At 61.8% G+C, this 16,737-nt stretch overlaps 1 protein-coding gene across 2 annotated transcripts in view; it reads right to left on the bottom strand.

The window, feature by feature from the left end:
- Nucleotides 1–2,674: 2,674 nt before the first annotated feature.
- FRMD1 (FERM domain containing 1) overlaps nucleotides 2,675–16,737 on the bottom strand; it is a 50,460-nt gene continuing 36,397 nt past the window's right edge. Inside the window, exons 13-14 of one of the 2 annotated variants that reach the window (XR_007470470.1) lie at nucleotides 8,947–16,505; nucleotides 2,675–8,829 (exon numbers count right to left, since the gene is read on the bottom strand). Coding sequence is in view for 1 of the 2 variants with exons in the window: in XM_049695210.1 (XP_049551167.1) it covers nucleotides 16,284–16,505 (222 nt within the window). In the remaining variant the exon portion in view is untranslated. Of the gene's footprint in view, nucleotides 16,506–16,737 lie in introns of both variants that reach the window. The other variant, XM_049695210.1, reaches the window with a different exon arrangement.

Below are 16,737 nucleotides of genomic sequence, written 5' to 3'. Positions count from 1 at the left end.
AGGACGAAAGTGGCCGAGGGGGTGCTCGTTGGCGGGGGCTGTGATGGACCCGCCACCTCCCCCCACCCTGACTCTGGGCTCAGCGCCTGTCCTGCATCTCATGGGGGCTTCTGCGTATTTTATATAAAATGTATCACACTATATAGGAATCGTTTGCCTACTAAACACTTCGTTTCTTCAAAGCCAAGAATGAAGACTAGTTTTACCATTGTTCCCAGAATCTAGCCAGTAACTGAGTGATACTCGTGTGACGAATGAATCAACGCATTAAACAAATCAAATACTTAATTTAATGGAAGAAAAATCTTTCCAATTAGCTCCCCGGTATTGTAGAGATAAGACATGTAATTCAGGTTTGGGGCCCCTCGGAGGGATGGAGCTGAGTGCTAAGAGGGGGCCTGTGTGCATTTTTCCTGACGTGTGGCGGAGGGGGTGTACAATCTGTAGCTTAGCGCACCTCAGTTTTTCGCTTTTCAGACAGATATTCTTACAGTGTCCTCAGCAAACCCCAGTGCTGAGGACAACCCCAATCTGAGCTCTTTGCTAGCAATTATTTTCATCAGAGAATTTAGCTTATTTTTCTTTCATTGTCGTCTTTTCGATCTTCTTTTTTTTACAATTTATTTATTTATTTTTGACCGCACTGGGTCTCCACTGCTGTGCGCGGGCTTTCTCTAGTTGTGGTGAGCAGGGGCTCCTCTTCGTTGTGGTGCACGGGTTTCTCATTGCGGTAGCGTCTCTTGTTGTGGAGCACGGGCTCTAGGCGCGCAGTCTTCAGTAGTTGTCGCGCACAGGCTCAGTAGTTGTGGCTCGCGGGCTCTAGAGTGCAGGCTCAGTAGTTGTGGCGAACGGGCTTAGCTGCTCCGCGGCATCTGGGATCTTCCTGGACCAGGGCTTGAACCCGTGTCCCCTGCATTGGCAGGCGGATTCTTAACCACTGCACCACCAGGGAAGCCCCTAATTTTCTTAATTATCATTAGAAGACATTGATGGCTCCTTTTATCCATAGCTCTCTTGTGGATGCTGGTGAAAAACCCAACCCAGCAATGGTTGAGTAGGACCCGTCCAGGCCAGTGCTCAGAATGTCTTTATGGAGAAGGAAAAGCACAGTAGTCAGAATCAGACTGGCTTTGCTGGGCAAGTGTCCAAGATGAAATTGTTTGTTCCTTGGTGACTGGGTTGTCTGTCAAAGGGACAAAGCAGGGACGTGGGCGTCGGGGAGGAAACCCAGGGTCAGGGTCACTTCTCCCTGGGGTAGGACTCTGGGGTTTTGCTCTAAGTGTGTAGTGTCTTTATTTTTAAACTGATCTGCAATCTGCATGTAGTACTTTAAAACCTAAAACAAAATAAGATGTGTGGTTGTTTTCTTAAGAGCCTGGGTGGGTTTTAGAGAGGTCATGGTCAGGGCTTAGCTGGAAGGCGCTATACAGTGGAACTGACTCAGTTCCATGGACTCGATCTCCCCTGAAACAGGACAGATTTTAAAATAAACAAGCCCGGTTGCTGGCCCAGGGCTCAAAGCCTCTGCAGCTTGCTTTGGGCTTCTGGGTGGGATTAAACTCGGGTGTGGTGACTTCTGAATCAAGGCTGCGGGCTCTTCAAGCATCTTTATAGAATGTGATTAGAAACCGAATGCTGGAATCATTGATTGAGATACAACTCAGATAAAACTGTCTGTATTCCCAAGACCGTTATTTTTCTCTGCAATTTAAGGAGGACATTCCCTTCTTCCTCCGTCATCTTGATTAGTGAGGTGCTGCCCTGTGGTCATGAATCATGAGTTTTGCTGCCCATTTTCCAGGACTGTCTCTCATTGAAATCATTCTCTAACCGCTTTCTCCACGGGGTTAGCTAAGCTCCTCTGACGGTTTAGTCTCTTGTGTGTCCCTCCCTGCCCCTCCTCCAGGCTGATTTCAGAAGATCCGTCAAGGAGCCCCGAGGTGGAAGTTTCCATAGTGCAAGTTTATAACAATGACATTTTTGACCTCCTGGCCAACGACAGGTGTCGAGAGGCGTCTGGGTCGGAGCCACAGGTGCCGATAACCCAGGAGGGGAAGGAGGTCTCTGGGCTGACCTACGAGTGAGTAGTCCAGGTGCCGAGCTCTGGGAACAACGGCACCTGCAAGGGGCCCCACGGAGAACCGGCCGCGTCGTCCAGGTCGGTGCTGTCCCCGAGAGATGGTCCATTGTGTTTCACTGCTTAGTGTGTGGTTCACAATTTTCAGTTTGCTTTAGAAGTGATCTTTAAAATCACAATGAAGGCAAATTAATTAATCCTTTAGAATATCTTCATTAAGAGTTGACGGGACAGGTGTTATCCCCGCAGCTCGGCTGAGGGAACAGGTGTGGAGAAGTCACAGGACTTGCCCGAGGTCACTCAGTTAAGCACAGTATCCTTGGGCTCCACTTGCCATGTCAGTATTTTACCGAATACACTAAGGAAGCACAGCTCCTCACCTTAATTAGAGCTTCTCCTCAGAGCTCTGCATTCTTTCTTTCTTTATTTTTTTTGCGGTACGCAGGCCTCTCACTGTCGTGGCCTCTCCCATCGCGGAGCACAGGCTCCAGACGCGCAGGCTCAGCGGCCACGGCTCACGGGCCTAGCCGCTCCGCGGCGTGTGGGATCTTCCCGGACCAGGGCACGAACCCGTGTCCCCTGCATCAGCAGGCGGACTCTCAACCACTGCGCCACCAGGGAAGCCCCAGAGCTCTGCATTCTTAAACCCATGTTCGTGAATCAGCTTTGCTCCAAGCGGGGGGGTCACCTGACTGACCACACAGGGAGGAGAAGGGATAAAGGGTCAGCATCATGCTGCCCACGTCCTGTGGTCTCGAAGTTATCGAGGGAAGGGTCTGCAAGCTATTTCTAACACTTGAAAAAGCCTAAAGGAAATCACGGTAAGTTTACACAAGTTATCCAAAACTGTCAGCTTTTGATTAATAGACAACATGATCAAAATATTGTCTCCTGCAGATCAAAAGTTCTACTTAGCTGTCATATCTCATGAATTAAAATAGGAGAGTAAATTAAATTTTTCTTTCATAAGTTTGATTTGATACACAGAGTATTTTAAAGTCTTGAGGCTCTTGAGGGTGCCGTACCTGAAAGAACACTTGATGTTGAAAAGGCTGGGAACCTCCATTTGGTTCCAAAACAGCTGATTATTTCAGGGTGAAGCAGTTAGAGGCACAGTAAGGCAGTCAGGCCTCATAACAGTAAAAATCTGATTTATGATGTTTAATTTTGTCTACGATGTGCTGCCTTCTTGAGCTGGGTACGCTTAGCTTGTATGCGAGGTCTCTGTACGGAGAGTTAGAGGTTGACGTGCGGGCGGCCTCCCCGGTCCCTCGGGGACGTTCGTGTGCTCTGGGCACCCTCGGGGTCCGCCCGCAGTGCCGTGGGGCTCGTGACGCTCGTGGCGGGGTCCGCAGCTCGGCCGCATAGGCGGCCACCGCAGCGCCTGCCGACTTCTCCAGATCTCACCTGCTGACCGCGGTGCCTCTACCACAGCCGCTTCCCCCGCAGCAGTGGCGAGCGGCCGTCTGCGCCCGGACGCAGACGTGCGAAAGCCACATGCGAAGGACAGAATCCGCGCACCTGTAGGCTCTGGGCATCGCACAGAGCCCTGGGGAGGAACTGTAGCCACATATTCGGAGGGTCTGGAACCCAAACCCAAGAGCCACAGGGACCCCAGGCTGAGAAGAAAGGGGGTGTGGGGTGGGAGGAAGGAGGGCGCTTTGTTAAATAAGAAGGAAATGGCATATTTTTACCTTGGAATGTGATGCATTCAGCATGAATGACGCTGTAATTGTGATTTGGGCTTAGAAAGTTACACACCAGTATATAAAGTGATTCCAGCTGTGTAAGACAATCATGCACGTGTCGCCAGGTCTGTAGGTCATCATCGGTCGGTAAGTCTAGGGGAGCGCACACGGGGTCACCTGCGGGGTTTGTGGAAACACAGACACCCCCTCACCCCACACCGTGATCGCAGCCCCAGGGCTGGGGCGAGGCCGAGGGATGTGCACTTCTCCAAGCTCACGGGCCCAGAGCCGCCGTGGAGAGCTACTGGTCTAGGGCCTACACTCGGTAACAAAGAAGCCCAGGGCCCAGGGGGTTCACCCTAGAAAGGGCATCCTCACCCCAGTCTCAGGCCAGTGTGGGCTACGTTCCTGACCCATCTTGTCTCGAGGTCACTTGAAACTCATGGCCCAGGCAAGGGGGCAGAGAGGGGAAGGCGATGCCCGGATTACTAACTGCCCACCAGCCGGACCCGCACTAACCAGTCCTAGGACCGACCTTGCCCCCAGGGAGCGCCGGGCGGACAGTGCTGCTGAGGGAGCCCTGGCTGTTGGTGCCCACACGTCTGGTCCACAGATGAAAAGGCTGGGCGCCCCCAGGCAGTGGGCCCAGAGCCGCTTTCATGTTCTTTCTAAACGTGTGTTTTCTTTGCTTTCTACATAGGGATACACTATTTAGGGTTTGTGTAAAAAATCTTTTAAAAAAGTCTGTTTAGGAATAACACACAATGAAACTGATATGTACATCAACATGAAGAAGACTTTCTCAGAAGTTTTGTGGTGTATTATTAAAACAGAAATTGTAGAATTTGTTTCTATAAGGTAATAGATTTTTCCGCTGGGATTTTAATTAATGTCATTACCAAGTCTTTCTAACGAACCTTAGCTCATTTTCTTGGAACTACTTAGGCACTAGTTCAGCTTTCAACAGTGAAAAATGCTCTCTCCTGCCTGTTCTTTCCTATTTTACCCAGAGGATCCCCTCAGGGTCACTGGGCCCCTTTCCTGTCAGCCTTTAAGAGGAAGGGATGAAGCCAACCAGGGTCTTGCTCTGTGCGAGGTGTTGGCCTCTGGGACGGAGCTGGAGGGGCCTCAGCGGGTGGCAGGCTGAGGGGAGCTTGGGGACCATCTCCTGTCACTTGTCACTCCCCGGCAGCAGACCCGCGGTCAAGTCGGTCACTGCCCACGGAACTCCTCTGCCCCGCACCCCGGTTGCCGGCCACCGGGAGGAGCCCGAGCACGTCCTGCAGAACCGCTTCTGTGTCGCCGAGGACCCAAGGACTCGGGCGGGGGTCCCTGGGCCCCGCCGGCCACGGGGAGCTTGTGCGCGCCAAGCTGCGGCTCGTGGGCCTGGCGGGCAGCGAGCGCGCGGGTGAGAGCGGGAAGCGTTCCCCTGGGTGGCCTGGGGACCAGGGGTCCTGACCGTGAGCGGACGGGGGTCCCAGGCCCGCTGTCCCCTCCCAGATGCCCTCAAAGCTCCAGCCCCATCCTCCTGGTGCCGTCTCAGCACCGAGACCCTGTGTGTCAATCCAAACACTGCTCCCTGCGGGCGACCTGCGGGGCGAGGAGCCCGGTTCCCCTAAAAGCTTCCCCTGCTGGCGCTGCGTGGGTGTCAGAGGGGGACACCAAGGGGACGCAGGGTCTCCTCCACCTGCTCTTCCCGAGAAGCCTACATTTTGCTTTTCTGATTCATCTTGAATTCACGTAAATCCTGTGTGTGGCGGGGTCTCTGCACTTTGCCAAGGTGTCTGGAGCGATGGGATCAGCCCTGAGGGAGACTTCGTGCAGCAACCGGAGCCTGGCGGCCCTCGCAGACATCCTGGGGGTGCTGTCGGCAGACAGAGGCCACGTCCCAACAGGAACGGCGGGCTCACGCACCTGCTCCAGGACGCGCTCGGCACTGCCGTCCCCATCGGTGCCCCAAAGAGGGGAACTGCTGCCCCGCTGCCCCTCGCCCCGGGCTCGCCCCTCCCGGCCACACCTCCTGGGGGGCTTCCCGGCGCTCGGGGTCACTGCCAGCCCTTCCTCAGGATTCGCAGCGCTGTTGAGAACACTGTCGCTCTTCTCAGTGTTGTCTGGCCCTGGGTGGTTTGTGGAGTGTGGGCACCACCAGCCCCTCCGGCTGGGTTCCAAGTTCCTAGGGGTGTGGCACACACAGGGGGTCTCTGAGCTGTGGGACTGCACTGCACTTGCACAGACGCCCCTGCTCTGGGCTGTGTGCACTGGCTGGCCATGTGGAGGCTGGACTCCTGGTTGCAGGTGCCAGAGACCCGACTGAGTTAGAAGAAGTGTGGGCGACCCTCGGGGCCGTTGAAGCATCAGGCTGTGGGTTTGGGGATCGAGGTGACCTGCCGACGTTGGCCCTCACCAGCTCAAGCTCTGAGCCGATGGGGGGGATCTCGATGGGGGCTCTGTCCTGCACCAGGCTGTCTGTCCCGGCAGGCAGGTTCCTGAGCTGAGCTTCTCTGTCAGACTTTCCTCAAGGCAGCCCTGGCCTAGCTCAGGCCGCCCACCCCGCAGGGAGCTCGGGACGGGAGGGGCAGGGTGGGCACCCCCAGCGTCTCCTACCGCATTTGACAACAGTTAAGTGGCTTGTCTTTCCTTGGGAGACACCGGTCATGGGAGGCTAATGGAGCTCCTGCCATGGGGGATAAACATGGGGCAGGGGATGGAAACACACAGGGGAGGGGTAGAAACGCAGGGGAGGGGCCAGATTGCTCTGTTTGGAGCTGCAGCCCGTCCTGGGATGACTGAGGTGACGCTCCAGGGCCCCTTCTGTCCCTGGTCTCGGGGTCTCCCTCTCGCTCTGTCCACAGGATGAGAGGGGGGCTGCTCCCAGGGCCCGTGCTCAGCCCAGGACGTGCATGGCTGAGGGGGAGGGGATGCAGGGCCGGGCGCCCGCAGCCCACACTCTAGTCCCCATGGCCGGGCTGCTGTTTCCGCCTCGGGTTCCCTCCGCGCCTGCCCTTCCCCTGTCTTTGGTCTTCCTCCCAAACTGTTCACCCTACTGCTGGCCCTTGAGGAAAGCAAGAGCTGGATTCCACTGTTGGGAGAAGCCCTGGTGCTCCTTGCCAAGGGCCCGGAGGAGGCCGAGGGCCCTGTGAAGCACAAAGCGGGACCCCAGCCCCACCAGGCGCAGCCAGGGGCCTCTGCCCCCTAAGCTGCAGGGGCACTCCGCGGGGAGCCCCTGGGGCGCCTGGGCTGGCGCTGCTGGGGGCCGGGCTCACCCCTCCTGAGCCGGTGCGTACGGAGACGGCGGGTATGGCCGCGACCTGGGCTTCGCAGGACCTTAGAGATGCCACTTTTGCATTAGAATCTTTCCAACTGTGTGTCATCACTTCTTTTTTCAAGGAGCTGATGCAAAGTTACTGGGCAATCGTGGGCGTGGCCCAGGCCAGAGGCACGTGGCTGCGACACTGCAGAGCCTGGGGCTTGGAGCCCAAGTGAGCGAGGCAAGCGGAGCGAGGCCGTCCAGCCCCCAGAAAATTCAGGTGAAGGAGAGGTGGACGCGGGCTTTTCTCCCTTAAAATGTGCTTCCTGGCATTGCCTATAATGCATGTGCTGTGAAAATAAACACGCTGAATTTGAAGCCTGTAAAGCCGGCCCACGTCTGGACAGATCACTGAGGCAGCAGGAGGCTGGGGGAGGCAGGTGCATCTGAGGAGCCGCCTTTGGGGAAGAGGACTTGGGCAGGGCCCACGGGTGGGTCCCAGGGGCTGGCCGGCTGCCGGCAGGAGGGACAGGGAACCTGTCCCCTCGTTCGGCACAGATGGGGTGTAATGGGGTGCCGGGTGCACGCACCCCGCAAAGAGCAGGTGACTGTGTGTCCTTATTCCCCCTCACGAGGACCTGTTCGATCCCATGTCAGGGGGCCGAGCATGATGCAGACTCGAGGGGGGACCCCGGCCCTCAACCCTGGGGCCTGCGGACAGAACTGGGGGGCCCTGCGGACTTGGAGAGGAGAGCGGGGCAGCTTTATCCCCCTGAAGCCCGGCAGCTGCGAACGTGGGAAACACACCCCGTCGTCGTTCCTGGCTGTGGTCCTGGCTGTCCCCACATCCCTCCTGGGACAGGCGCAGCCCCGTCGCCGCCAGCGGCTGAGCGGGTGTCAGTGCAGTAACGGACTTTCCGCTGCTTCTCAGAGCATCTGAGCATTGCTACAGGCCCGCCAGGCTGCGGAGGGCCGTCCACAAGGGTGGACCGTCCACGTGGCTCTCCCCACATCACCCCATTGCTCCGAGGGTTTGGCACGTGCCCAGAGAGGACGGTGCTCAGGAGGGAGCTGCCCGGTGCAGGGCCCGGCGGGCAGGTGGGCGTGGAGGCATCAGCTGCTTAGTGCGGTGTGGCCACCCGTGTCCCAGCAGGAAGAGACTGTAGCTCCGCAGCAGGGAACACGCGGGCGTCCCCGAGAGAGGACCAGGGTCTCGTCACCGGTCTCACAGAGGGCGTGACCCCAGCCTCCGGGAGCCTGGTCCGTGAGGCCTGGCCCTGGCCTGGCCCTGTCGGGGAGGGAGGAAGATGAGCGGGAGAGGGGGTTGCCCGGGTGGGAAGACCCCGCAAGGGCTGCCACGCTCCGGGCAAGAGGAATCCCAGAGCTGCGCGGAAGATGTGCATTCTGATTTAGATCAGAATGGTTTAGATCTTTTCTACACGCGGAAATGAAAGCGATAACACCCAAAGACGAAGCGAAAAGCTGAGGACCCTGGCAGAGATTTTGTGCACAGCTCAGGGAGTGGGTCGCAGTGGGTCCGGGTCAACGCCCAGGCACAGCCAGCACCTCCAGGAAGGATGGGACACGCTGGTCCCAGCCCAAAGGACGGCCTCCGCTCCACAGTGGCCGCCAGTGTCTCGGGCTGGGCACTCTGCACCCCTCCAGGGCACCCACCTCCCGAGTGTGCCTTCTAGGTGCCCACGACAGGAGGGGGGCAGCCGCGCGATGCAGGAGCCGTGGGCTGCTCCCCGAGTCCCAGCCGCCGGGACACGGCTCCCCGGGGACCCGAGGGGCCAGCGCTGGGGGTGGGAGGGGCGCTGCGTGGAGGAATCACACACCATCAACCACACAATTAGATCCACGATAGACGGATCAGCAGAGAGATGGCAGACGACTTAAACAGAAGGGCTAAGTGGACCTATTGTGTGTGACACCTGCACGAACGTGGCAGCTACGGAAGCAGCAGAGCACAGAAGTGTTTCGTATTCACAGCTCAGATATCGTGAGCAGCGTAGCCAGTGGAGGCAGAATCTTCTAAAATGGTGAAAACTCCCTAACGTGACAAACAAATCAGTTTCCGCTTCCCTTGACTCACGTGACTTTCGCGTTCCTGCGAAGAGGGGCGTTAAAGCAGCAGGGGCGATCCCGCGTGACGTGGCGGGGAGCAGGGTGGGGGCCCAGGCTCAGCGCACGCACGGTCCTCACCTGGGAGTGCCCGCCGGCGTGTCGGCAGATCCTGCGGGTGTGAGGGATGTGTTCGCGGAACAGGACCCGTCTGCGCGCTGCGTAATCCTAGGACGCCCAGCCCCCTCGTGGTGACAACCTGAGACTGCCACTGCACCGTCGCCCCCCGAGGGCTTAAAGGGCTGGCCCGAAAGCAGGTGGATGCGACTGTGGCGAGCTCCGCTCTCAAACTGCCCCTCCCCTGCTTGCCAAGCTTAGGAACCCCGTCAGTGGGACGAGGCCTTTGGGGCGGATTCGAAGCCGCAATACAGCAGGACAGCAGTAACCGAGTTTCTCCACAGGACAGGCGCAGACCGCAGCAGCTGGGCAGGACCACTGTCAGCTCCTGCGTCTATTTCGGCGTAGAAGAGGGAGCTGGGGGACACGGGTGCCCAGAGAGCCAGGGACAGGTCACAGCCCTGAGGGCTGCGAGGCCAGAGGAGCCGCCCGCCATGCTCCCATGGTGCCCGGCCGTGTGAGATGGGCTCTGCCCTGAGGGACAGTGGCCGCTGCTCTAGGCACTGGGCCCTGGGCCAGGCTCCGTGTGACCATCCGATCGTGTCTCTGTTCGTCCCCTGGGCCCACGCGCCCACCGCCCCCGCTTGGCTGTTCTTTGGGGAGAAGCAGGTGGCGGCGGCTGTGGCGGGTACAGTGCCCCACCTCTCTCCCGTGCGTGTGACCAGTTCTCCCTGCTCCACGTCCCCTGTCCCCCCACAGCCCCGTGTCCTCCTGCGGTGAGAACAGCACCCGGGAGACGCTGCCTGCCGCGCTGGACGCCCGCTGAGGACGTCCCTTGAGACAGTCACTGGTCGCCCAGGCCTGGGCCACCACGAGCCTCATGGTTGGAACAGCGGGCCACACCCTGACAGACAGTGACAGGGGCATGAGGAGGATGGGGGAGAGCTGCCACCGGCCAAGGGCAGGGCTCCTGGGGGCCGGCCAGGGCTGTGCCAACACATCGTCGTGGCCGCTGGCATCCCAGCCCTCAGAGTGGCCGCTGGCCAGCCTCAGGACAGAGCACAGGACAGCTCTCTGACTCTGCGCTGTTGGCAGAAACAGAAAACACTTCATTTGCGGAGGAGGCAGACGTGGGGTCTCAGGCTCACCGTGGCGTCCCTGTGGGGCGCCAGCACGCTGTCCAGCTTCCAGGGGTCCCGCGGTCCAGGCACGCGGGCAGCTGCCCACACCCTCCCTCCGGGGGGAGGCCCGGGCTGGGCCGGAGGCAGGGCTCGTGGGGCCCAGAGGGAGCCGGCACCGCCCCCTGGGCGCCCTGGGCACCTGCACCAGGCGTGTCGCCCATGTCCACTCGCTCACTCAGTCACGGGGCCACCCCTGGGAAGCCCACTGCACGACGCTGCGCCCTGTGGGAGCACCGGGCTGCTCCGTACATGGGGCAAAGCCCCGCCCTCGAAGACTCCATAACCAGTTGGGGGTTAGATGTGGCCCCCATGTCTGCGCCCCCGTCCACACAGCAGCAGCAGGGGCAGGTGTGTGGACCAGAACCTCTCAGGTAGACCCAGGTGCCCCCGCCCTGCTGTCCCGGGACAGGCCTCGTACAAGGACAGATGAGGGAGGGAGCTGGCCGTCTTCGGGGACTTGTTGCCACTCTGGGGAACCTGCTTCCCGGACTTGCTAACCATCGCCAGGCCGAGCTGCCCGCCGCGGACGGCCCAAGCCCTTGGGCTACACTCACGCCGCACCTCCCTCTCCCGGCTGCCCCCCTCCCCCTCAAAGCCTCCAGCCATGCCCACGAGATTCCCCGGGGGGCAGTGGCCTTTTCAGGTGGCCGAGGCGTATTAACGATTAACGTATTCCTACATCTGCTCTCGGAGGAAAGCTGGGTTTGCATTCACGGGAGCCCCACGCCCCCCGGGAGGAAGCAGAGAGCAGAGGGGGCGCAGGGACACGTTCCCGTCTGTGACCAGAGGTCCTCGGGCAGAGCCCCTGGCGGGCCTGGGTGGGCTGGGCCTGCGGCCTGAATCTTATATAAACTGACGGTGATGGGGACCCTCCCGCAAGGGAAAAAAAATAAGGTGATGCATTCTAAAGGAGGTAGCAGACACATACCTAGAGAAAAACGTCAACACCGTCAAGTCACAACGTTAAACTTTTCAAAGCATGCGAATTGCACTAATAACCACAGGATTCCGCGAGGCGCTTCCACCACTTCATCCGACAGCACCCGCAGCCTCTCCTGGCTGCGTCCTCGACCACGTCCTTGACCGAGGAGTTCACCCTGCTTTCTCCCGGTTTCCCCTGACGCTGGTGTCTGCGGCTTGTGCCCTTCACAGCCACGGGAGGGCCTGGGATGTCCGTGAGCCGTGGGCTTCCCTGCCACCCCCGCCCCCGCGGTGCCAGCTTTGCTGCCGCGTGCTTCCGGCACTGGGGGGTCAAGGTCCCCACGAGACGTGACCTCTGACCTCAGGGGTCCTCCCGCAGGCCACTGCTGTCCCCGTCCAGCTGTCCGTGACTGTGAACCCTGCGGGTATCTCCCACCAAACCCCACTTCCCCCTTGGCTGGGCCCCGAGTGCCCGCCGGCTCCGCCCACGGGGAGGGTGACGGGGTGCACGGTGGGTGGACAGCCAGCTTAACCACTGACGGTCAAAAAGTCCCAGTCCTGCACATTTTTCCAAACGGTGTCCCCATGTGAACATGCCGATGGGGCCCAAAGCCCAATGCCCATGGCCTGGCGGTCAGCTCGCCCTGCCCGTCTCCTCCGTGCCTGGGCCGCAGAGTCCCCACCGCAGGAGCCCCGGGTGGGGCCTGCCCCCAGGGTCCCCGGACACAGCTGAGCGACGCGGTCCTCTCTTCCGAGTCTCAAAGCCCATGCAGCCCTTCTTGGGGCATCAGGCTTTCCTGGAGAAAGGACACCCTGAACCCGGATTCTGTCTCCCAAGAGGGAGCCAGGGCCGTTGGGCAGAGAAGGCTTCACAGAGCGGAGGTGGCCGGCTGGACACGTACCCTGGAGTCCTGGCCCATGACCGAGAGGGTGAGGCCCCCAAACACCTGCCGCCAGGTTGGGCTGCGGTGCTTCTCTGGCCCCCGAGTCCCCGGGGCAGATGGGCCACGCTGGTCCACATGCAGGTTCCCAGGGCCCAGCAGCGGGTGGCTGGCCCTGAACAAGCCCTCGGGGTTCTCGGGAACTGGACCTGCTAGCGTGACCTCCGGCCTCACGGGGGAGCCGGTGGTCATGTCCGGCCTACTCGTTCCTGAGCCATCTGCCCGCCCGCCCTCCAGCGTCCAGAGGGAACCTGGGGGTCTTGCCTCTCAGCCCTGACGAGTGTGGAGGGAGACGTTTCGGGGCGCCCCCCGCAGCCCTGGGGGCCACACGACCCCCGGGGCGAAGGTGGGTCAGTCCTGAGTGACCCCTCACAACTGCGGCCCCTGCTGGCTAACACCCGTTTTCCGGGGCGTCTGCAGCATCTGCCTTGCCCGGAAGGCCTTGGGTCCCCACCCACGCAAGATGAAGAGGCGGCTTTCCCGCTGCTGCACAGAAGCCTCCTTCCTCTCCTGGGGACGGGCCCCCTCTGCCGGCCTTCGCGGCCTCCGGGCCGGCGGGACGGGGAGGGAGGCCGTAGGGGGCGGGGCTGGAGACCCGGGCGCGGCGCCGCCCAGCCACCGCGGAGCCCCGGCGCTGAGCGGACACGCGGCCGTTTGCCGTGTCTCCGCAAGGCCCAGAGGGAGCGCAGAAATAGGAACAGGGCTCGGGTGGCTTCCGGGGTCAGCCAGCGGTCCCTGCTGCCTCTTCCGCCAAGGACACGGGCTGCGCGCAGCCTCTCTCGACCCGTGGCGCCGGCCACCCTCAAGTCGGGGTGGGTTGGATCAGGGGTGACAGACGCAGGCGCAGCCCGCGTTCGAGGTCGGAAGCCACGCAGCCTGAGCGGCCCCGCCCCCAACCCCGAGGCCACGCCCCCGCCTTCCAGAGCCGCCCCTGAGCCGCGCGGGGGCTGGACGCACCCAGGTCCCTGCCGCCCCGGAGCCACAGCGCGCCGCCAGCGCCCTCTCGTGGCAGCCACGGGACGCGCGGGCGCGGGAGCGGGCGCTCAGACACCGGAGCTCCGAGTCCCCGCGAGGGGCTCCGAGTGGGCACCCGGTGAGAGCTTCCCTCCACCGCTCCGCGCCCACTCACCACTTCTGCCCACGTTCGTGTGCACGCGTGTGCACACGTATGGGTGTGTGTGGGACCGCAAAGCAGTCCGTTAGGCTGGGCTCTTGCTCCCAAAAGTTCCTTTAAAGGACCCTAGACCAGGGCAGATGCAGCCTCAGTTCTTACCATGGGGACCCGACTCAGTGTGACCTCGGAAACTCACGGAAAAGCAAGGGCTCAGGCCCGCAACAGCTCTGGAGGCCCAACCCCGTCCTCCAGGACCACACCTCCCTCGCCGCCTGCTCTTGTGGCCACAGGCTAGGAGTCCTCGCGAGCCCTGTTTCGGGGAGGCCCAGCTGGGCATGTGGGCACCTCCTGCACAGGGGACTCTGAAGGGCGGCCCGGGAGGTCCAGCACTGCCACGGCCGACCCTGGCCCTCACCGCGCTCCGTGCTGGGGGGTGCTGCCCCCGTCTGGCGTCCACCCCGTGCTGGCACGTGACCTGACTCGGTGACGTCTGCTTAATGAGGGAAAGACTGAGCAGATGAGGCCACCTCGACCGACCCCTGGCCACCCTGCCGGCCCGTGCCCCACGGCAGCACCGCCCTTCAGCCGCCCCCACCATGCTTCTTTAAAAAACGACTTAGACAAATATGAACTCCAAGGGCGGGGGCTGGTCTCCCCTCCAAGCTCCTCCGTCCACGCAGCGCTAGGACACCGTGGTTCTTCACGAGGTGAAGCTCTCGGTGTCCAGGAACCCTCACGGCGAGAATCTAGTACTCGTGTGGCCGCACCGCCCAGCCTCCCGGCGCCCCGCCCCCGGCGCAGGCTGCCCAGGTGCAGACACACGGACGTGTGTGCAGCTCTTCATTACACATGCGCGGTGTGAGCACGAGCGCGATTTCCTTTCACAGTAAGGACCAAGAGGCCGGGTTAAGGCCAGGCTGCAGACCCCGCCCCCTGGGCTCAGGCTCCACCCCGTCCCCAAAACACGGCCCTTGTGGGGTCCTCAAGGAGTGAGCAGAACAGGGAGGGGACGATGGTGTCTCGGGCACAGCGTCTGGGACTATCTGACAGTGACACACGGGTCAGTGCATCCAGACAGAGGGCAGCAGGTGTGCAAGGGGGGGGAGGGCCAGAGGGACGCACAGGTGAATTAAGCCATACCACGCCACGTGCCTGTCACCAGCCTCAGGCTGGGAGGGTGGTGTTACCCGTGGAGTCCCACCTGTTCCAGAGCAAGGAACGCAGGGCCCAGCTGGGGTCAGGAGATAGGTGAGACACGGCACCAGCCCTGCTTTTCCCTCTGGGGACACAGAGCGCCAGCCTGAGGCCAGCTCCCTCTGCCGTCTGGGCTCAGCGCAGCCACTCTGCACTGTCCATGAGGTGGACGGTTCGAGAAGGCCCCCTGCACGTAGGGCCCTGGAGGCGGTGGGGGCCATGTCTCAGCCCTGGGGCAGCTGCCCTGACTTGGACGGGAAAGCACAGCGTTAACTACAGCCCACCCTCCGGGCGCCCCGACCCCGGCGGGTCCAGCCCCAAGTGGGACACTCGGCCTGCTCACTGGCCTCTTAATCACCGGCCAGTACGGCCCCCAGCGAAGGTCAAAGTCCCTCAATATGCTTTTCCAGAAATCGCTGTGAAACTCCACTCAGCCATTCAGCCACCTGTGGAGCCGCCAGCTGGAGAGGTGGCGAAGCTCGGAAGGGGTCTCCTGCCCCAGACGAGGGGTGTTGGCGGTCCGGACCCATCCCTGTCCCCACCTCCCATCCAGTCTTCTGACTCGGGGAGGGGAAGGGGCAATGAATGGCCGGTGGGCGGGGGGTGACCAGTGCTGACTAGATGCCACGGCTCCCTGGTGCCCAGACGCCCTCCGGGCTGGGTGGATACTGGGGCAGGAGGTAGGGAAGGACCACCTTCAGAGCCTGACTTGTGATGGGAAGGAGAAAATTCAGGCTCTGCGCTGGCGGGCTTTCTTCTGGAGCCTTCCTTCTGTGAGTGAGAGTAGATCACGGCTTCCTCCTTAGCCTGCCCCTCCCACTTCCTGCCACCAGCTCCACAGGACCAGTGTCCACGTGGCTGTGCGGTTTCAGGCCCGGTGCCTCTGTGTACACACGGCGGACAAGGTGGGCTCTGCTGAGGGTCTGGGGTGACGCAGCTGGGCCCACGGCTCACAGAGGCACCTCTGTCCAGTGGGCCCAGGGCTGTGAACAGCAGGGGCTGCAGAGAGGGTGGTCTGGGGAACCTGTGGCCAGTGCAGTGACAACGACGGTGACCGTGAGCTCAAGGACTCCCGGGAAGCTTGCTGTTCTTGGTCTCACCATCTATCGAGGAGTTGGTGGCAGGGGAACCCCAGAGGTCTCTCCAATGTCCGAGAGCAGCTAGGACATTGGTCCCCAAACTTTTTGGCATGAGGGACCGGTTTGGTGGAAGACAATCTTTCCACAGGCAGGGTGGCGGGTGGGGGGAATGATGGTTCAGGCGGTAATGCGAGCTCCGGAGGGCATGCTGTGCGGCCCGGCCCCAAACAGGCCGCGGCCAGGCGGTTGGGGACCCCTGAGCTGAGACACCTTCCCTCGAGCGTTAGAGGCAGCGCGGCCCACGCGCCACTGCGCAGAGACTGGAGCCGCGGACCTCGGAAGATGCTCGGACCGGCCATAGTCCGAGCAGCAGGGAAAGTGAGACCTCGTCGGCACCTCCAGGCCTGACAGAGCTGGCTCCACCCCTCAGACAGGTGAAGGTGCAAAGCCGCCAGGTAAAAGGGGCGGTGCCAGAGGCCCCGTTCAGCCTGGCGGTGGTAGGTGGGAGCCTCCAGGGCAGAGAGGGCCGGCGAGACGTGGATGGAGAGATGGACGGAGCCCCGCGTGGATGGAGCGGCGCTGCAGGGACAGAGTCCCAAGTGGGCGGAGCCGTGCGGCGCGGACGGGGCCCTGCGGGGGTGAAGCGGAGCCCCGAGGCGTCTACACCACAAACTCCTCAGGGTGGTGGTCTTCTCCGAGCAGGTCCAGGGAGCGGGAGTTCACGGACCTCCTCGGCCCGGGGTCCAGCGCGCGGCGGAGGGGGCAGCTGCGCGGGGCGGGGCGCGGGGCGCGGCGCGGGGCGGGACGCGGGGCGGGGCGCGCGTCGTCCACGCTGCGGTTGCGCGGGGCCGCGGGGTCGGCTGCCGCCCGGGCCTCCGGCACCTGCAGGGAGAGACCAGGAGGCCGTCCTGCAGCCGCCTCACCCTCCCCTCCATTCTCTCCCCCTCCCGCCCCCGCCCCCGCCGAACTCCCACCTCCTGCCGGGCCCCCGCCCGCCCGCCTCCCTCTGAGTCAAATCGCACCCTAACATTCACTCTCTTTCCAGGGTCACCACCCGCCCACTGGGGCTCCCCCAGGTCCGCCCTAAGCAAGGCCCGGCGCCTCCAGCCCCCGC

The sequence above is a fragment of the Orcinus orca genome, chromosome 12 (genome assembly GCF_937001465.1).
Source record: "Orcinus orca chromosome 12, mOrcOrc1.1, whole genome shotgun sequence".
NCBI classification, from domain to species: domain Eukaryota; kingdom Metazoa; phylum Chordata; class Mammalia; order Artiodactyla; family Delphinidae; genus Orcinus; species Orcinus orca.
The sequence above is the reverse complement of the archived record's forward strand: the minus strand, read 5'-3'. Positions and strand labels throughout refer to the sequence as shown.